At 44.4% G+C, this 22,232-nt stretch overlaps 1 protein-coding gene across 6 annotated transcripts in view; it reads left to right on the forward strand.

Moving 5' to 3' along the window:
- Nucleotides 1-22,232, forward strand: part of KLF12 (KLF transcription factor 12) — a 264,660-nt gene that overhangs the window by 158,142 nt on the left and 84,286 nt on the right. For all 6 annotated transcript variants that reach the window (XM_048933311.1, XM_048933316.1, XM_048933313.1 and 3 more), the window contains exon 4: nucleotides 7,303-7,846. In XM_048933311.1, coding sequence (XP_048789268.1) covers nucleotides 7,303-7,846 — 544 coding nt within the window. The remainder of the gene's footprint in view (nucleotides 1-7,302; nucleotides 7,847-22,232) is intronic.

Here is a 22,232-nt window from a genome sequence, read left to right on the forward strand (position 1 = left end):
AAAGGCACTACAGAGGGACCTGGATAGACTGGATTGATGGACCAAGGTTAACTGTATGAGTTTCAATAGGGCCAAGTGTCAGGTCCTGCATTTTGATCCCAACAACCCCAGGCAACCCTACAGGCTTGGGGCTGAGTGACTGGAATGCTGTCTGATGGAAAGGGACCTTGGTGTACTGATGGACATGTAGTCTCACTGAATAAAACCAGTGGCCACACTCACTGTCTAAGGACATGAACAGTCAGATATTGGTTAATAATGTTCTTGGAAGATTCCAGGTAACAAAGTGCTGAGAGATAAGCCATCCCTTTTCACTGAGGTCCATTAGAAAAGGTTTTCTTATACTATGCCTTTCCAGCAAATAAACCTAATTTCGTATTTAGAGGTTTTATTCTAATACAGTCTAAACACTGTGGGGTAATGCTATGGGGTGATGCTATGGGGCAGCACTATGGGTTGTTGCTATGTGGTGTTGCTACAGAGCAGCACCGTGGAGGACATTTTGTGGCTGAGCTGTGGGGCAGTGCACTGGGCAACGCTATGGAACAGCACTATGGCGTGGAACTGTGGAATGGCACCATTGGCAGATTCTAAGGGACAGTGCTGTGGGGCAGTGCTATGGAGTGATGCTATGGGGTCACAGTATGGGGCGACACTGTCGGGGTAGTGTTATGGAATGACATTATGGGACAGTGCTATGAAGCAGCACTAGGGGGTGATTCTATGGGGGTGATACTACTGAGCAGTGCTATGTGTTGACAGTATCTATGGGGCAGTGCTATGGGGTGATGCTGTGAGGTAGTGATGCAGGGCAGTGCTCTGGGAAGACAATATGGGGTGACACAATGGGAAAAAATTTGGTGCAACCCTATGGGGTAACGGTGTGAAGTGACTCTATGGGCCAGAAGCCAGTGGTACGAAATCGTATTATGGTGTGATGCTAAGGGATGACACTATGGAGCAGTGCTATGAGTTGATATTATGGAGAGATCATAGAATCATAGAACCACAAGGTTGGAAGGCACCTACAAGATCATCTAGTCCAACCATCCTTCCATCACCATTGCTACCACAAGCACTAAACCATATCTCATAGCTCCTCATCCAGACGCCTCTTGAACATTGCCAGGGACGGTGACTCCACCACCTCCCTGGGCAGCCATTCCAGTGCCTGACCACTCTCTGAGAGAAAAAGTTTCTCCTTATGTCTAATCTAAATCTTCTCTGGTACAACTTGTGGCCATTTCCTTGGGTCCTGTTTGTTGCCTGGCAGAAGAGGCCAATGCCCTCCTCATCACAGCCTCCCTTCAGGAAGTTGTACAGTGCAATCAGGTCTCCCCTGAGCCTCCTCTTCTCCAGACTGAACAATCCCAGCTCCCTCAACTGCTCCTCATAAGACTTGTGCTCCAGACCCCTCACCAGTTTCGTTGCCCTTCTCTGGACACGTTCCAGGGCCTCAGTGTCTTTCTTGTAGTGAGGGGCCCAAAACTGAACACAGTACTCGAGGTGCGGCCTCACCAGTGCTGAGTACAGGGGGATGATCACCTCCCTGCTCCTGCTGGCCACACTATTTCTAATGCAGGCCAGGATGCCGTTGGCCCTCTTGGCCACCTGGGCACACTGTCGGCTCATGTTCAGCCGAGCATCAAACAACACCCCCAGGTCCCTTTCCTCTTCACAGTCATCCAACCACTCAGCCTCAAGCCTGTAGCACTGCATGGGGTTGTTGTGGCCAAAGTGCAGGACTCGGCACTTGGCCTTGTTGAACCTCATCCCATTCACCTCAGCCCAGCGATCCAGCTTATCCAGATCCCTCTGAAGGGCCTCCCTACCCTCAGGCAGATCAACACCTCCTCTCAGCTTGGTGTCATCTGCAAACTTACTGAGGGTACACTCAATCCCCTCATCTAGGTCATCAGTAAGGACATTAAACAAGATGGGCCCCAGTACCGACCCCTGGGGGACACCACTTGAAACGAGTCACCAGCTGGACTTAACTCCATTCACCACTACCTGTTGGCACGGCCCTCTAGCCAGTTCCTTACCCAAAGAAGGGTATACCTGTCCAGGCCACAGGCAGCCAGTTTCCCCAGAAGAATACTGTGAGAGACCGTGTCAAAGGCTTTGCTGAAGTCTAGGTAGACTACATCAACAGCCTTTCCCTCATCTACCAGTTTGATCAGCCAGTCATAGAAGGAGATGAGGTTGCTCAAGCACAACTTGCCTGTCATGAACCCGTGCTGGCTGGGCCTGATCCCCTGGATGCCATGCACATGCCGCATGATCTCACCCAAGATGATTTGCTCCATAACTTTCCCTGGCACTGATGTCAGGCTGACAGGCCTGTAGTTCCCCGTATCCTCCTTACAGCCCTTCTTGTAAGATGGGAGTCACATCAGCAAGCCTCCAATCCTCCGGAACCTCTCCAGTCAACCAGGAACGCTGGTAGATGGCAGAGAGCAGCTCGGCAATCACCTCTGCCAGCTCCCTCAGCACCCTAGGGTGGCTTGACTATGGCAACGGGAGAGGGTCATCTTTCTCACAGAGTCACACCACCAGTCAGTCTCCCTCTCGCACTCTCTGATGGTTCTTAATCTCTCTACCTCCTTTCAAAGCCCCACCACCAGGCTGAGCAGCCCATCTATTTGCTCGCACCTCACTCAGGTGGCATCCTTCCCATCCTCCCCCCGGCAGCAGCAGGCTCAGGCACTCCCTGCAGCCAGAGACCTGAACCGCCACATTTCTGGGCAGGCTCTCCGTCTGGGTCGCCACAGTCTTCTTGGGGCAAGCCGTCTGGTCGAGACCATGTTTGAACCTGCAGTCTCAGGGTCTGTCAGTAGGAGAGCAATCTCCTGAGCAAAGACAAGAACACTGACATGTTCTGCCACAAGACCCACCTCCTGCATCTGCTGCTTCAGTAATAGGCAGTGTAGGCTGCGCCAGTACTCTGACTTCCCTCCCTGTTACTGGTAGTCAGTAAAACCCTTTTCTCACCTTTTCTTATCTGGCACACTAGATGGGCAGAAGCTAGCTTTCTCCCTCCCAAGGGCTGCTTTTAGCCTTGTAGAAAAGGGTCAAGGTCAAGCTCAGAGATAAGAGTGGATAGTGCCAGCTCCATCCCTGCTGGCTCAGCAGCCTGCCCACAAGCTGCCAGTCCCTCCAACACTGGCATAGTGCTTTTGTTGGTTGCAAAAAAAGAACCCAAAAAAGAGCTTTTTGGTTGGCCTTTTTGCTTTAGGTCCCTTACCCACTGCAATCTTACCTGCCCTGAAACTGGTCTCCACAGCAATGACTTTCACATGGTAGGAAGGTGTTTGAACTCCACTGCGATTGTGCTAGCTCCGCCTCTGCTGGCTCAGCAGCCTGCTCACAAGCATATAAACAGGAGGGGGAACAGCTGTCTTTTCAAGGGTGGATAGTGATAGAACAAGGTGGAATGGTTTTAAATTGAGACAGGGGAGGTTTAGGTTAGATATTAGGAGGACATTTTTCACACAGAGGGTGGTGACGCACTGGAACAGGTTGCCCAAGGAGGCTGTGGATGCCCCATCCCTGGAGGCATTCAAGGCCAGGCTGGATGTGGCTCTGGGCAGCCTGGTCTGGTGGTTGGTGACCCTGCACATAGCAGGGGGCTGAAACTACATGATCACTGTGGTCCTTTTCAACCCAGGCTGTTCTGTGATTGTATGAAGACCAAGTGCTGGGTTCTGCACTTTGGGCACAATAACCTCAGGCAGTGTCAGGCTAGGGGCAGTGTGGCTGGATGACTGTGTAGAGAAAACAGACCTGGTGGTGTTGGTTGTTGCTCGGCTGAACATGAGCCAACAGTGTGCTCAGGTGGCCAAGAGGGCCAGTGCCATCCTGGCTTGTATCAGAAGTTGTGTTGCTAGCAGGAGCAGGGAGGCAATCATCCCTCTGTACTCCGCACTGGTGAGGCTGCACCTCGAGTACTGTGTTCAGTTTTGGGCCCCTCACAACATGAAAGACATTGAGGCCCCGGAACGTGTCCAGAGAAGGGCAGCAAAGCTGTGAGTAGTCTGGAGCACAGGTCTTATGGGGAGCTGTTGAGGGAGCTTGAATTGTTTAGTCTGGAGAAGAGGAGGCTCAGAGGAGACCTCATTGCTCTCTATAAGTACCTGAAAGGAGGGTGTGGTGAGGTGGGGGTCAGCCTCTTCTCTCATGTAACAGTGGTAGGACTGATGGGAATGGTCTCAAGTTCTGCCAGGAGAGATTCAGGCTGCGTGTCAGGAAATACTGCTTTTCTGAAAGAATGGTCAGGCAGTGCAATGGGCTGCCCAGGGAGGCAGTGGAGTCACTGACTCTGGAGGTGTTCCAGGAACCTTTAGATGTTGTACTGAGGGACATGGTTTAGTGAGAGCTACTGGTGATAGGTGGTCAGTTGAACTGGATGATCCTGGAGGCCTTTTCCAACCTTGGTGACTCTAGATTCTGTGATGCTAAATAGAGCTCAGGCACCTTAGTTTAAAATCCAAGATATTGGAAAAACATCTCCATCGTTTAGTTTAGTTTAGGTCACTGTCAGGATGCAAGTTGTTAGAGTAGTGTCTATATTGACTACTGTCAGTACAAAATAAAACTCATTTGTTTACGGTTTTTATCTTAAGAAGGAGGCACAAACTGTTACCAGCAAGGATCCTGCTGTGTTTTGTAATGTCAGCTGAATTCAGTTACAGATGAAGTGTATGAAAGCACAGACAATCTTACTTTTAGAGTTTTGCCAGTGAAAGGAGGGTATAGGAGCACAAACCAGTTTTATTCTTTGTAGACATTCATGAAGGCAGTGTGAATTTTTCAAGTTTCATCTTACTAATGAGGGCTGAAATAGTAATAGCAACTGTAGTACATAGTACATAGCAGCCCCAATCATGTACAAGGACTGATCCAGAAACCAGATGGAAAGAGTGTACTAATGGAAAGTGGATATAGTGTAGGGACTGTGTGATAGGAAAAATAAATATATAAAGACTGCTAAAAAAGAAAGTGATTTACATGGTAGCCTACTGTTACATGGTACTTTTCTTTCTTTTTTTTGTTGTTCCATACAACAAATGAAGAAAGAGCTTTAAGACTGTGGTGATACATGAAGTGTGTTTTACCTCAAAGGCAACTGACTTTTTATTCATGGAAAGAATGCTTAATATGACTTGTGTCTGTCGTGTTTGCACTTGCAGTGGTGGCAGTGGCACTGGCTTTGTACAGGTCTGGGGTCCTGATACTACTGAGGCAGGCAGCGCTGTCACTGAAATCTGCCTCATGCTCCCAGGGGAAGCCTGGATCAACGTGCATGGGTTCCTTCACTGTCTATCTGCCCTTCTTCAACCAGGAGCTGGCAATTCGTACTGCTTCTAAATGCTGTACCATACCCTTGCCTAGCCTTGTGCACAAGGGGATGCATGAGGATCTTGCATCTCTCCTGTATATGGGTTAATCCCATCTATCCCCTTTTACTCAAGCCTTTAGGATATATGATTGAAGGCAACGTCTTCTAAAGGTTTTGCCATACAGTGCGCAGGGTATCCCTTTCCACCTTGTCTTCCCTCTGCCACTGGTCTCTTTAGCTGAGCAGACCCAGGCTGCTTGCCCATTGCATGTGTAAGACTTCTGTCAGCTGTTGTCAAGATTTGAAAAGTGACCCACTTTGTGCTATGTATGTTTTATGGTTTTGTCTTTATCATCATACATCCAATGTACCTAATGCTGAATCTCATTACTGGCAGTATGCAGGATAAGGTGTTTCAGGGTAAGTTGTAAGCAGTCGTCACTGAGCAATTACAGACTCTTCTACCTTTTTGAAGAAGAAATTTTCACGACCTTGCCACTTGCATTTGTTACTCACTTTGAAAAGTGACCTGTTCTTTATGGTGTGTTCTTTTTTAAGCAGAAATCCCCACTGTCTTTATAAAAGAATTTTTGTTCTTATTTGTATTACCGCAGAACAGCAGGGTCTGTGGCCGGATGAATTGGGGTCTCTTTGTTTTAAGTTGATTTGTATGTGAATAGAGCAGGAGACGTGCTGTTCCAGAGATGTTCTTGCTTTCAAATGGGGGGAAGTGTTAGGTCCAAGAACAAATCTAAATCAACTGAATGGATGAGGTCTACTAAACATCTCATCTTTCATAATGCTAGGGGTAATACCCACTTAGGCTGTTGTTTTTATGGCTTTTAATATTAATGCTTCTGTTTTCCTTCTGCAATTGAAGTTCATTCTGTGATGAAATCTGGCTCTGACTCAAAAATGTTGATTCTCAATGAAAATATTTACCGTGGTAGATTATAAAAATCCCAAATCAGATTTATAGTTTGCTTGATTGTTAGCCTATCTAGAGTGGGTGAACTGAAATGTTTCTGGGTTACATGTGTCTGCCTTAATATTTTTAGAAATTGCATAAATACTGTGGTCTAGAGAATGAAGGAATGCTTTTGGAGCTGCTTAGGTACCATAAAAAGATGACTTATTAGATCTGTGTACGGAAGAACTGTTTTGGATCAGAGTTTGAAGTAGCTTGGCAAGCTTTTTGATCTGTGTTGAGTTCCATACTGCAATAGGGAATGGACTGTGTGTACCTGTGGCAGTGTGCCTGCAGAGAAGCACTGCTGCAGTGTTGTGCCAGGTAAATATTAAGTGTTCTCTTACTACCGGGTTATCAATGGGCATTTCCTTTCTTGCTATTCCTATTGCAAATAGCTTGAAAAAAAAATGTTTTTGTAGGGTAGTTACTAATGATGTGCTGTCATGAAAGGAAGGTGTATCAAATGGGCTTCTCCAGGGATCTATCTTTGGCCCAGTATCATTATCCAAAGATTCTGTTAACCACATTGATGATGAAAATAAAGAATAAAGCTATCACAGGTGTCACCATTCTAGAATAAATTTAGACCAATTAGCTTTGAAAGAGTTAGCCTGCGGCACAAATCTGTTTTGCAAAGTCAGGGTTTTTTTTTTCTTAATTAGTTTATAAAATAAATTTTCAAGAAAGAGAAAGTATAACAATGAGAAAAAATACATATGACGTTCTAACTCAAATAAGAATTGCTGCTGCAAAGAGTGAACAAGTGATTAGACTTGTTCTTTTAAAGGTCACTTATGACAGAAAGATGAAGCGAGGTCTGCCTGATCTAGAAGAAAGTAGACAAGCAGGAGAACTTACAGTCTTCAAGCATTTGAAAAGTAATTTAAAAAATACTGGGGACCATCGCTGTTGGAGATGACACGTTGGGTGTTTATGTTGCCTTTAGCCACATATGTAACTAAAAATATGTCCTTCTGTCCTTCCCCAACAGTCTCCAAACGTCCACAACTACCCAGATATGGAAGCTGTGCCCTTGTTACTAAACAACATGAAGGCAGATCCCCCGGAGGATTCATTATCTACAGATCATTTCCAAACACAGACTGAACCAGTGGACTTATCAATAAACAAAGCCAGGTCATCCCCTACAGCAGCTTCATCTTCACCAGTTTCCATGACAGCATCAGCCTCCTCCCCTTCTTCTACTTCTACTTCTTCTTCTTCGAGTCGACCAGCTTCATCACCCACAGTAATAACGTCGGTATCCTCAGCAGCATCTGTACCATCAGTATTAAGTCCAGGTCCTCTTGTGGCCTCTGCATCTGGTGTGGGAGGTCAGCAATTTTTGCACATTATCCATCCAGTTCCACCTTCAAGCCCCATGAACTTGCAGTCCAATAAAATGAGTCACGTGCACCGTATACCCGTTGTGGTACAGTCGGTACCTGTTGTCTATACAGCCGTGAGATCACCTGGGAATATGAACAACACTATAGTAGTGCCACTGTTGGAGGATGGGAGAAGCCACGTCAAAGGTAAGGTAGAACTGGTTTTGTGTGTCTGTGGCATCTGTAAAATCATTCTTGTATGAGGAAAACAGAACAGCCTTACAAAACTGTTAGTTTACAAGCTTGCTGTGTCATTTGCCAAAGTGACATAAAACTTCAGCTACTCACAGAGGACCTTTACAATTCTTATCCTCTGTGCTCTTTAAAATAAATTCCAAAAAAATAGTTGAGGTCAGCTGTGATGTTAGGTGCCTCATGTCAAGTTTTGTCCTGTGAGAAATAGATCATTCCTAGGAACTGAAGAAATAGGACAACGGAGTAATGACAGTGTATAGAATATCATTGAAGGACATGAAAAACTCACCAGGTGATACAAAGCTCAAAAAACAAGAGCAGGAAGGAGAGTCAGAGAGATTGCTTCCATCAAAGAGAAAGCACTTGTTCTCTTGGGACGTGACAAGGGAAGGTTTTTGGAGTAAAGAGCAGGTTTTATTAGACTCAAGGAGTGGCATATTTTGAATGAAGTTGCCTCTTCCAGATTAAACAGCAGGAGGGAAGGAAACCACACAGAGTGCTGGGAATGAGTTTTACAGACACAGGATATAAGAGGCTCGTGGAGGTGTGAGGAGAGGAGGAAAGCACATGCCAGAAGGACAGATATGGTTGTAAAGGGAAGTCCAAAGAACACAGAAAGGGGATATGGAGAGCAAGAAAAAATGAGAAAGTAACAGTTACCAATGCAGCAAAAAATTGTTAAGAGATGATGATATAATGGATAGAGGTAGAAAAGAGAAAACAGATGTGCCCAAATGCCTTGAAAAGTACAGCCTTATAAAGAAGGACATTAGTGACAGAAATGGGAACATGAGGTAGGGAATGAGGGATACTCATTTCAGGGTTCATTGTGTATGGGCGTATAAAATATGGCTAATTCTCCCCTGAAATGAGGTATTGCTTGAAGCGGAAAGGAAGGCTACTGACAGATAACCTCACTTTAGGGCTTATGAAGTTATGGGACATTTAGTAACGCATTATGTCTCTTGGGTACCTAATTGCATAATGAACAGATACCCACAACTGAAAGACGTTTTCCTTTTAACTCTCATGTCTACCTAGTAGTGTATATACAACAGCGGTTGGTCATTCTGATGTTTAGTACTGTTCTGTTGTCCATAAGTCTGTGGTTCTCCTCCCATTCCTTCAGTACTCAAGTATGAGGTGTGTCCTTTTTACAGGCTTAAAGCATAGAAACCAAGCTCAAAGCAGATCTGTGTTTCGTTTTAAGCCTCAAAATGACAGTTTAAGAAGCTTTAGTACATTTCATACAATTATGCAGTTTTCTGACCTTGTGGCATTTTGTCAAGAAGTGATAAATGAAAGCAGAATGTTTCACCATGTTGTCTGAAATTAAAAAAAAAAAAAAAAATCAGTTTGAGCCTGTATTTTGGTTTTGGAGCTTTGAGCAGCACCTGACCTTGAGCTCATCCGGAATTTCTGCCATGTGTTTTCTTTTCTGAGGTGCTGCTTGGCTCTGGTAGTACTCTCCTCCATGTGAAGGACCTCTTGATCTTGTAAAAGTTGGAAATTCACTACCCTGGCTTCATCAACGAAATTCCAGAATTTAATACGCTGTAGGGATTTCAGCCCACGAGCTCCAGGCCTCCTGAGCTGCCCTGACAATCTCTCTTTTGTACTGTTATTGGCAGAGACCATTAACCAGCCCTGCAGCACCTATTAAAGCTAAAGGAAAAGAAAGAATTAAGTTTTTTTGTTTTTTCTTGTCAATTGTACCCATTTTGCTTTCACTAATTAATTTGATAGAAATGTTCAGGTGAATTTGAATAAATACAGTAGAAGAATAATGGGCAGCAGTCCACTCTAGGTAGTCATTTTTTGTCATCTTTTGCTGGAGTTTATTTTTCTCTTATTTCATGTAAAACAATATAAATGTAACAGTGATGTTGCATGAAGTAACTGACTAAACAAATTTCATAAATGCACGGATTAACTTGTCTTAGCTCTAAAGAAGTGAATGGACTGAGGCTAACAAGACATCTTTGACAAAATGAATTGACAACTAATCCTCTATACCAACTGAGGGAGAAATGCAGGTTCAGAAATGTCTGAAGTCACTACTTCTGTCATTTACATGAATGTTAATCATTTTCTGAAACAAAAAACATGCACGCTGAAACAAAGTCATCTGCTGATGTTATCTGTTTTATAGCATCAGCAACATTGGTCCCATAATTTATGTATTCTTGTTGCTTCAGGTCCAAATCATGATACAAGAGTGTTTTAGGGTAGCACTTGCTGTTGGATTTTACATGAGCTTGTATTGATGTTCTTTTCATTGGAATAAAACTTAGGCATTTTCCTGAGCAGATACACTTGTAGTTGTAAAACCATCCAAAATTAAGTGCAACCTGGTTCAGAGCAGGGAAAAATGCAAGAGATGGGAAATACAGAGAAATACTTTCCATTGTTATTCCCTCTCAGATCCCAGTTTTCCTTGTGCTGAATTGTCCTGTTCCTCCCACGTTTTACTAGAACCTTTTCATTTTTAACCTCCCAAACTTCCTTTATTAGTTTAACCCTCCCTCCAGGTATTTTACTCAGGTGGCTTACTGCTTCTCCTAGTGCTTTATGGGAACCTCTCTCTCCAAGAAAACTATCCTTCCAACAGCTGCTTTGTAGACAGTTCAAGTAAAATCTACTCTTCTTCGTGTTCTGTTTGAGTACTCTCATTATTTCAGGAAAAGGAATCTGTTTCTTTGTGTCCTCTATCTTCCTCTCTTTTCACCTCTTCTTTTTTTCTACTTTACTTATTATTATCCTTCCTTATTTTTCTCTGAGTTAGCAGATCTGTTTCATCTCTTGCTCCTTATCTGTTAATATTTCTGTCCCACACTGTTGTCATCTCTGCTGCCGTGCTTTCTTATCCATGGCGTCACTGATCCATGCACTTTCAGTCACACCTTCCTCCTGTGGAGTCTGAAATCTACTTCTCCTCCTCCTCCATGTGTGCTGCTCATTTCTGTTCTGTCTGGCCTCCTCTATCCTATTTTTCACTTGCAAGATTCCCTGTTAAAATCCAACCTTTTCTGCAGCATTGAAAACTAGATCATTTTGCAAAGAAATAGCTCCCATATACCTGAGATGCTAGCAGCACAGATTCATAAAATCACAGAAAGGCTTGTATTGGAAGGGACCTTAAAGATAATCTAGTTCCAAACCCCTGCCATGGGCAGAGTCACCTTCTACGAGACCAGGCTGCTCAAGGGCCCATTTAACCTGGCTTTGAACATTCCTTGAACACTTCGAGGGATGGAGCATCTACAGACTTTCTGGACTACATTTTCCAGTATCCAGCTACCCTTAGAAGTAAAGAATGTCTTACTTATATGTCTATTCAAAGTCTGCCCTCTTTTAGTTTAAAGCCATTACCCCTTGTCCTAATACTACATGCTCTGACAGAGTCTCTCCTCATCTTTCCTGTAGCCCCCTTTTAAGTATTGGAAGTCCTCAGTGAGGTCTTCCCAGAGCCTCCAGGCTGAACAAACCAAGTTTCCTCAGTCTTTCTTCATAGAGAGGTTCTCCAGCTCTCTGAGCAGCTGCATGGCCTCTAAGAGCTTCCCTGTCTTTCTTGTCCTGGGAGCCCCAGGCCATGGCACAGTGCTCCAGATGGGGCTTCATGAAGGCATAGTGGAGGCGGACAGTCGCCTTCCTCACCCTGGCAGCCATGCCTCTTCTGATGCAGGCTAGAGTACAGTTGGCCTTCTGGGCTGAAAGTGCGCACTGCTGGCTCGTGTTGAGTTCTTCATCCACCAGTAGCCTGAAGGCCAGCTCTCCATTTGTCACTCAGCGTATACATGCTTGGGATTGCCCTGACTAGGGTGCAGGACCTTTCACTTAGCCTTGTTGAACTTCATGAGGTTCACATGGGCCCAGTTTTGAAGGCTGTTGAGGTCTCTCTGCTTGGCATCCCATGCCTACAAAGTGTCATCTGTACTGCTCAGCTTACTGTCATCTGAAAGCTTGCTGAGTATGCACTGTATTTCCACTGTCCATCTCACCAGTGAAGATACTAAACAGCAAGGGTCCCCTGCAGGACACCCCCTGTCACTGTTCTTTGCCTGGCCATAGAGGCATTGACTGCTGCTCTTTGGAAATAGACATCTAGCCAATTCCTTATCCACTGAACAGTCCATCCATCAAATCTGTCTCTCCAATTTAGAGGAAAGGATGTTGTGTGAGAATGTATCAAAGTCCAGGTGGATATGTCAGTTGTTCATTCTTTATCCTTAATCATTTCCCTGTCTTCCACATGCCATAACATGTTTTTGAGCAGGATCTACTCAATTAAGTGACGAGGCACAGAAATGAGTGTCCCATCAGGTCCTGTGTCACGTACTATGTTTCAGGAGGAGCAACAGGAACCCTGGCTTTGCTACAAAAGCACCTTGCTGTCAGACTGATTCTTGTTTCAGAATAAAAACCTCTCAGTTCACCTGATTTAAACCAAAATCAGAATCTGTATTTTGGGGATTCATTAAAAATATATAGTAAGAAGGTAATGAGGGATTATACATTCAGGATATATGCTGGTAATGTAACATCAGGAATGTGTGAAGTCTGCATAAGTACCTACACATTTCTAACACCTTTATGTGATCCCAAAACACTCTAATCACATGCACATGCAGATAGACACATACTTTCCTACCGTCTTTGAGACTTCCCATCCTGATACTCTCACTGCTGCGGGTGTCCCTACATGCCACCCCTGCACTGCCAGCTCACCCACAACCCAATCCTTAGGTTATTCCATATACACAGAGTGAGGCAATATGTTAAGGCTGTCAGGACGCAGGGGGGATGGAAGCCATGCAGTTACTCCTGGGCGCCATGAGTTCCTCAGCCCCTATAATGTGATGAAGGGATGAAGATTGCTTCCTTCAGTGGTCACTATTATACTCTGTCATCAGAAATTTTGAAAGAGATTTCAAGATTTTTTTGTGTGTTATGACCACTAGGCATTATTACATATTAAAGTATTCCAGCTTGTTAAAATCCCAGGAGAAACTCTTTTCTCACCTTTTTTTCCCTGTTCAGCAATGGTGTGTGTTGCTAAAATGTGCAATTAGAGGCACAGCAGGTAGCAACACCTATGGATAAGATTGCCTGAGAGTTCCCCTTAAAGCCTTTTCTTCAGCTGCGTGAAGTTTGTCTGTATGTTAACCATTTAGGCTGGCATTTTTCATGTCATATTCTTGCCTCAGGCCATTCCTTTTTTTCCTTGTTTTTATTTCTTTGATTGCAAGAAAACTAGTCTGTAGTCTGTTCTTTCTGAGACTGAGAGCAGGGAAAAAACATAGCATTTTCTATGTTGAAAAATGTATTCCTTTTGTTGTTGTTGTTGTGCAAAACTCTAGAACCTCTGTGGTACTGAGCCATGAGCCTCAAGTTTCAAGTTTGGTTTGGACTGTTGACCATTCTTTAGTATTCATAAGCATTTGCAGAAAGCCAGCCAGATTCAGAGCAATGAAAAAAAAATAAAAAAAAATCAGAGTCTCCTTAAGGAGTAAAGCAAGAAAAAAAAATGCTTCAGGAAAGGCAAGGAGAAACTTTACTGGGAAGCTGGAAAGGATGGGTAAAACACGGGATGAAAGGGAACAAGGGAGAAAAGGAGAGGTGGTGAGATGGGTATGGATGTGTGAATATGTTCAAGAGGAAAAATAGGACAGGATATGAGAGACAGAGGAAGGAGACAAAAGCATAAGGAGGATAGCAGAGGGATCCAGGTAGAATTTGTAGTGTGAAAGGGAACAAGGAGAAACTCAGATAGAGAAGAGCAACATGGCCTGGCCGGGTAGCAACACATTCCCCTGCAAACTATAGTCCCATTATTCTGAGTCTTTCCACTGCTTTCCTTTCAGATCATATCCATGAGTACTACCAGCAAATCACATCCCTCTAGTGGTAGATTTTGTGAAAGATAGTATCCCTAAAAATTGCTTTCCATAGTTCAGAAGAGTTACTCCGTTCACTGAAGGGCATTTCAGAAGCTCCCCCTGGTGATGGTGCACCAAGGACCCGCACAGCTGCACAACCTGCACAACAATCCAGCATTCAAAATATTATAAACTTTAATTTTCCACTTCAACTTCAACCTCTCATGCATAAGCATCCATAATGACATTGGCATGACCTGTTTTTATGTTATTACATCTGCATATAGACCTGCAGAATTACCTGGATTGCATATCTTCACAGCTTGCACATACCACATTCCTAACTTATAAGCAGGAAATGTAATACTTGTTGCTACAGATTTTACTGTGGCTTAAAACTGGAGTATGTTGTCCACTACCTACTTTTTAAAGTACCATCTACTCTATTTATATAAATGTACATGCTGTATTTCCACCTACTGTAAAGCCTATTCCACAGAATTGAACACAACTTGTAGTAGAACGTTAGGAATTTGAGAACCATCCATTTGTTCACAGATCAAATTATGTGGTCTGCTTGTATCAGTTTTGCTCTGAAAGACACTCCTGATTAAAACTGGTAACCTTGCCTTCTTTTGTTTCATGGGAAATCTTTCTGCATTTCAGTGGATTTGGGATTTGAGTGGTGGACCTAGTTGAGCTGTAATTTTTTGTTGTTGGGCACAAAAATATTTGGGGTCTGTATGTATTCCAACCTGTCTGCCCCCGCTTTCCTACCCCCCAAAATGTTTGCAGCTTGAATCTCTCCTTCTGTTCCTGCGGTTCGTCTGGAAGAAATATTAGTTGTTCTTGGAAAGGAGAAGCTAGTTGGCAGAGGCTAGGCTGGGAGAGAAACAGGCTTGGCTTCAGGGTGGAGTCTGTGTCACTGGAGATGGTGTGTATATTTAAGAACTAGAGTAAATAGTAATTCTCACCAGAACTGAGAGTCAAAATACAGGTTGCAAGATATACTTTGCTGTTTAAATTGAGAAAGAAGCCTTAGACAGAGAAGCTTGAATTACAGTCTTCTACAGAAGGTCAGATCTGTTGACTCACTAGCTTCATGTATAGATGTTTTCACCACAGAAGCACACTCTTTTATCATTTATCAGCAATGGATTTAGCCTCATGTGCTTCTTGTTAGCAGCAGGTTTGTGGAAGGGAGCGAGGTAGGTATGTATTCCAGCTTTGTTTGTGAAGCCAAAGGAGGATTAGAAAGGCCATTTCAACATGTCCTGAGTCCCTACACCTATTAGAAGCTGTTAATTCTTTGCCTTCAGCACCAGGATGCCTCTGCTCCTTCCGTTTTGTGGTCTCACCAGCATTGAGCTTTGATCTAATTGCTTTTATCCCACAAATTTGGATCCAGCTGAAATACACATAAAACTTCTCATTTATTTTATCCCTGCCTTGGGTTTTATTGTGACTTGGACCAACCCACTGGAAACTTTCTGGTGTCTAAAATATCTTTAGACTGTTGAAATGCATTAGTTGCGATCTGCTACTATTTTTGTAGGGGCTTTGTGATATTTTAGTTAATCTTCCCCATTAACTTCTAGTGATACAGTTTTTGTGTATTTTATGCTGTGATTTAATTCTCGTAGTTTCAGTCATTTGGTGTTTCTGTAGGTAAGAATCACAACATTCGAATAGCCTATAATAAGAAAAGTCCTTTCTTTAAATAGAGTGGTGTTGTATGTTTCTGTAGGCAACCCAATGACAGAGTTCTTAAATATGTGCATGCATTCCATTCATGCAATCACTCTCAGCTTTACATTTCTACGTACAACCATTCTTTCACAGGTTTATGGCAAATTATGTGATTGGTGAAATGATTTTAACTATTGCCTTTGATGGGATCATAGCAATTAATATTCTATGGTAGATTAGTTACACTGTGTTCAGTGCCAATTCCCGTTCTCCGTGAACCGTAGCTATGCTGGGTGCAGTTAACTGTTCTAGCCATATAGTCCCATAAAATCTCAATAAAATCTGAAAACTGTGGAGTATGGGTAATCTTGCTATAAATTGTAATAAAAATTACCCCTGTAGACTCTATATTCTGACCATTAAGTTCATGGATACTGCTGCTTTATACATAAAATTTTATGAAATAAATCGACCAGTTCTACAGCCCCTACCAGACACCAAGCTGTTTTGACTGAAAATCTGATAGGTGTGCTCAGAGTGTTTCTCAACGCATAAAGTACTTATAATGAACTTTAAATAGGAAGAAAAATGCTCTATATGTGCTTCATATAGTACATACCAGATTAAGAGGAGAAAATCATAAATGCCTTCATTCCCACTGTGAGTGCATTTGCTAGGTCTCCAGAGCCAGGATTTGGTTTCCTATGGCACCTGTCTGAAAGACACTAAGTAAACCTGAGTATAACACCTAATCTCAGAAGACTTGGTTTCAAATCTCATGTACCATCTGTATCTGAAAGTGTTGCTTCTACTGCTCGAAACAAAATGCAGCCTCTGTGATCTTCTTCTGTGTTTCTCTGCGGGAGGACTTGGCACTGGGCTCCTGCTCTGCGCAAGCCTGCCAGGAAGGAGGATTTTCAGAAATGGTTGGGACTTGCTGGCTGCAGAGTTGCACAGGCAGTTATTTCAGGTACTGAACTGTGCCACGTGCCAAATACAGAGAGCAAAGCTATGCTTGAGACACTACAGTATTCATAACCCTTGGCAGATGATGGGTTTTAATGACCATTACTGTGCCCCCCTGTGAAATATTCTCCACATTTGTCTGTTGGGTCCCCGTGGCCAAAAATGGTTTTCTTCAGTGTTGCTGCTGGTGACCGAGACATCATTTTGGTCGAAACAGGCAGAGAGAGGGAATAATACTCTTGCCATTGTTCCTTCTTTAGGAAGTTAGTGAGATGCCCCAGAAAGTTTTGCTCTTTTCTGAGGATACTAAGGCACGACTTGTTGAAGGCTCCTTTCCTCTTCCCATCAAGGAGTGGAGCTGTGATTGTATTACCTCTATTTTCCTTTTGGCAGCAAATGTCACCTTCTTAGAATCACAGAATCATAGAATGGTTTGGGTTGGAAGGGACCTTTAAGATCATCTAGTTCCAACCCCCTGCTATAGGCAGGGACACCTCCTTCTGGACTAAGTTGCTCAAAGTCCCATCCAGCCCAGCCTTGAATGTTTGCAGGGAGGGGGGCATCCACAACCTCACTGGGCAGCTTCTTCCAGTGTCTTACCATCCTCACAGTAAAGAATCTTTTTCTGATACCTAGTCTAAATCTACCCTCTTCCTTTTTAAAATCATTTTCCCTCATCCTGTCACTACCTGCCCTTATAAAAAGCCCCTCCCCAGCTTTCCTACAGGCCCCCTTCAGGTACCATAAGGCTGCTATAAGAGGCTTCTCAGAGCCTTTCCTTCTGCAGGCTGAAGAGCCCCAGCTCTTTCAGCCTGTCCTTGTAGGGGAGGTGCTTCAGCCCTCTGATAATCTTTGTGGCCCTCCTCTGGACGTGCTCCAAGAATTCCATGTTCTTATGTTGGGGGCCCCAGAACTGGATGCAGTACTCCAAGTGGGGTTTTACAAGAGCAGAATCACCTTCCTCTCCCTGCTGGTCCCACTTATCTTGATGCAACTCAAGATATAGTTGGGCTTCTGGGCTGCAGGCATACATTGCTGGCTCATATTGAGTCTTTCATCAACTGACACTCCCAAGTCCTTTTCTTCAGAGCTGCTGTAAACCCATTCTCTGCCCAGCCTGTATCTGTATTTGGGATTGCCCCAGCCGAGGTGCAGGACCTTGTACTTGTCCTTGTTGAGTTCATGAGGTTGGCATGTACCCATCTCTCAACTCTGTCCAAGTCTCTCTGGATTCTATCCCTTCCCTTTAGCGTGTCAACTGTACTGCTCAGCTTTGTGCTGTTGGCACACTTGCTAAGGATGCACTCAATCCCACTGTCCTTGCCTCTTACAAAGATGTTAAGTAACACTGGTCCCTGCACTGATCACTGAGGAACACCACTCATCACCAGTCTCCACTTGGACACTGAGCTGTTGACCACATCTCTCTTAGTACAACCATCTAGCCAATTCCTTTTCCAGAGAGTGGTTCATCAACCAAATCCTTTTATCCAGTTTGGCGACCAAGATGTCATGTGGAACATTGTCAAATAATTTGTGCAGGTCCAGGTAGATGACGTCAGTTGCTCTTCCTTTATTCACTGAAGCTGCAACCCCATCATAAAATGCCACCATGTTCATCAGGCATGACCTGTCCTTGGCGAAGCCATATTGGATGCCATCAATCACCTCATCTTCATTTTCTGTGTGCCTTAGTAAGGCCTTCGGGAGGGTCTTCTTCATGATTGGCACAGAGGTGAGAATGACTGGCCTACAGCTCCCTGGATCTTCTGTTTTTTTCCCTTCTTGAAAATGTGGGTTATGTTTCCCCTTTTCCATTCAGTGGGAACTTCAGCAGACTGCCAGGAAGTTATCATCAACACATTCCAGGAACCTCTTCAATTTCTGATGCCCTGCTGTGTTGTCCCTCCAACAGATATCAGAGTGGTTGAAGTCCCCCATGAGGACCTTGTTTTGTGAATGTGAACCTGCTCCTATCTATTTATAGAGGGCCTCATCCACTCTGTCTTCTCAGTCAGGCTGTAACAGACTCCCACTACGTTTCTTTCCCTTGCACTCCCTTTAACCCTAACCCGTAAGCTCTCTGTCATCTCTTCCATCTATCCCCAAGTGGAGCTCCATTGACTCCGGCTCATAGTTGTAGAAGGCAACACCCCCTCTCCTCCTTGCCTGCCTGTCTTTCCAATAGAGTTTATACCTGTCTATTCCTACATTCCAGTCGTGAATTCCTTCTTACCTCACTCCTTCCCTCTCTGTGCCCATACAGATACACACATGTGTCTCAATCTTACTGATGAGGTTCTTGTAAATATAAATTTTGGAGCACTGAATAGTACATTTTTCATTCTTAGTGGAAGTCAGTGCAGAGTGACTTAAAACAAGTTATGATCTCTTAGCTACTCTGTGCCATCATGCACTGGAAACAAATGGAGAGGAAAAGTTCCTAAGAAAATAGAAAACATGACTTGCAGGTATATTTGAGCTTCCTCAGGACTACTTATTTCTGCAGAATTTAATTTCTGCAGATGTCGTGGTGAGATGTCGGGTCACTTAGGAACCCCATCATGAGCAATCACTTTGATCAGAATGTTGGATACTAGGCATTCTTCAGAGAAAGCACAGTGGGAAGTTTAATGTGTGAAGCAAAAACAAGCTAGGTCTGAATTTGGAAAAAACAGATTTTTAATTATTTTAAGAGGGAAACTAAGCATGCTGCAGTTTGTATTTTACTGTAGTGTATCACCAGGCCTACATGTACATATGTTTACAAAGCTATTAGCAGTGAAGTTAACTTAATTCAGAAAACTGAGGTATTAAAATAAAATGAGCCAGAGGTTTCAATGTTTCTGGATGCTGAAATTTTCTCTATTTTCACACCAGCAAGCATCATCTAATAATGTGTCATCTTTTAAATCAAAGATGCTGTGTAGATGTGAAATTATCTAGTAGATCTTAGCAAGCCTACTGATGGGATTAATCTTTTCATTTGCAGGAGATTTCATTTGAGGAAGTCCAGTCGAGTTGTGGTCACTGAAATCTGTCAGCAGTTGCAGAAGTGTATTTGTGTATGTCCTGTTTCACCCCTGAGAGGGGACAGATTCAGAGCACCTACTACAGGCATCCAGCCCTAGGATTTTTGATGGTGCATGGCCTTCCCAACTATGTCAGAGAACTTGGGCTATGTGTCTCTAAATAATGATGGGGCGGGACATATTAGAGTGGAATAAACCTCTTTATTCTCTCTTGAGGGAGCTCAGATCTGTTCATTGCCCCCAAAAGTTAGGGTAGCTGATGGGAAACAAAAGATCCCCAAGAGTGGCTGGAGTGATTCAAATCAAAATTTCATGTGAAGTGTGCATGTCAATTTGTGATGAGAACACAAAGTTTTCATCAAAGGAAACGTGAATGCTGTTTAGCCAGCAGCCTGTTAGCCTGAATATATTTACAAGAAGTGCAAATCCCAGTACAGGGATGCTGTCCGGACTTGAAGACGTGGGATATGGAAAGCCAAGGCACAAGCAGAACTGAACTTAGCTGTGGGATGTAAAAAATAATATGAAGACATTCTGTAGGTACATTGGCCAGAAGAGAATGGGCCAAAATGAGTGTACCTCCTTTGGTAAACGTAAAAGGAGATCTGGCTTCAACGGACAAAGAGAAGGCTGAGGTACTGAATGAGTTCTTTGCCTCAGTCTTCACTGGCAGCCAGGATTCTGACATTTCTCCCATTCCTGAGCCCTGCATCCCTAAACCTCTAGGTGGGGACCAGGGCAGTAAATCCTCCTCCATTTTACAATGCAGAGCAAGTCCGGGACCGCCTCATGAGACTGAATGTGTACAAATCTGTGGGGTCAGATGGTGTGCATCCCAAGGTTCTGAAGGAGCTGGCTGAGGTGGTTGCTGAGCCGCTCTGCATCATATTTGAAAAGTCGTGGCTGTCAGGTGAGGTCCTGGATGACATAGGAAGGATCACGTCACTCCCACTTATAAGAAAGAGAGCAAGGAGGATCTGGGGAACTACAGGCCAGTGAGTCTCACCTTTGTGCCTGGGAAGATCATGGAACAGATCCTCCTGGATGACATGCTTGATCATATGAAGAATGAGCATGTGATACGAGACAGCCAGCACGGCTTCACCAGGGGAATGTCATGCCTAACCAATCTGGTGGCCTTCTATGATGGAGTGACGGCATTGGTGGACAAAGGGAAGGCAACAGATGTCATTTAGCTGGACTTAAGCAAGGCTTTTGACATGGTCCCCCAGCACACCCTTATCTCCAAATTGGAGGGATGTGGATTTGATGGGTGGACCACCTGATAGATAAGAAATTGGTTGAAAGGCTGCAGACAGAGGGTGGGGATTAATGGTTCTGTGTCCATTAATCTGGAGATTAGTGGAAGCTGGTAACGAGCAGTGTGTATATCAGGGGGAAGTTCTGTACTGTGAGAGTGCTGAGGTGCTGGAACAGGCTGCCCAAAGAGGTTGTGGATGCCCTCTCCCTAGAGGTGTTCAAGGCCAGGTTGGATGGGGCCCTGGGCAGCCTGTATTAAATGGGGAGGTTGGTTGCCCTGCCTGTAGCAGGGGCATTGGAGATTCATGATCCTTGAGGTCCTTTCCTACCTGGGCCATTCTGTGATTCTGTAATTCTGTGATTTCGTGATTCTGTGATTCTATGAAGTGGCATGCTGGGATCTTGTCAGCCTGGAGAGCGAAAGTCAAATTTTCCTCTTCCCAGGAAGTGCTCCAATGCAAACAGTGTAAGTTTAGAGAGCGGGGAAGGAGAAAAATACGACAATTATGTGTCCTTGTAGTTACATTATTACCTTGCGAAGGTGAAGGCTCTGTCCTCTGCCGTGGATCCAAGGGATTTGAGCTGGCAGGTTCATTCATTCACACAGATTCTGTGCCAGAAAGCACAAAATACATCAGCACCCATTAAAAACTCATACAACATTAAGAAGTCTGTTCCAGCATTTTAGGAAAGGTAATTTTGTCCCCAGAACCAGGATCAAGTATTGAGTATACTCTCAGTAAGTTTGCAGATGACACCAAGCTGGGAGGTGGTATTGATCTTCCTGAGGGTAGGGAGGCCCTTGAGAGGGATCTGGATAAGCTGGATCACTGGGCTGAGGTGAATGGGATGAGGTTCAACAAGGCCAAGTGCTGGGCCCTGCACTTTGGCCACAACCCCATGCAGTGCTACAGGCTTGGGGCTGAATGGCTGAATGCCTGTGAAGAGGAAAGGGACCTGGGGGTGTTGTTTGATGCTCGGCTGAACATGAGCTGACAGTGTGCCCAGGTGGCCAAGAGGGCCAACGGCATCCTGGCCTGCATTAGAAATAGTGTGGCCAGCAGGAGCAGGGAGGTGATCATCCCCCTGTACTCAGCACTGGTGAGGCTGCACCTCGAGTTCTGTGTTCAGTTTTGGGCCCTTCACTACAAGAAAGACATGGAGGCCCTGGAACGTGTCCAGAGAAGGGCAACAAAACTGGTGAGGGGTCTGGAGAACAAGTCTTATGGGGAGCTGCTGAGGGAGCCGGGATTGTTCAGTCCGGAGAAAAGGAGGCTCAGAGGAGACCTCATTGCACTCTACAACTTCCTGAAGGGAGGTTGGGATGAGAAAGGGATTGGCTTCTTCTCCCAGGCCACAAACGGGACCTGAGAAAATGGCTGCAGGTTGTACCAGAGGAGGTTTAGATTAGACATAAGGAAGAACTGTTTCTCTGAGAGAGTGGTCAGGCACTGGAATGGCCCAAGGAGGTGGTGGAGTCGCCGTCCCTGGCAGTGTTCAAGAGGCATCTGG

This window comes from Lagopus muta, chromosome 1, assembly GCF_023343835.1.
Source record: "Lagopus muta isolate bLagMut1 chromosome 1, bLagMut1 primary, whole genome shotgun sequence".
In the NCBI taxonomy this organism is placed as follows: domain Eukaryota; kingdom Metazoa; phylum Chordata; class Aves; order Galliformes; family Phasianidae; genus Lagopus; species Lagopus muta.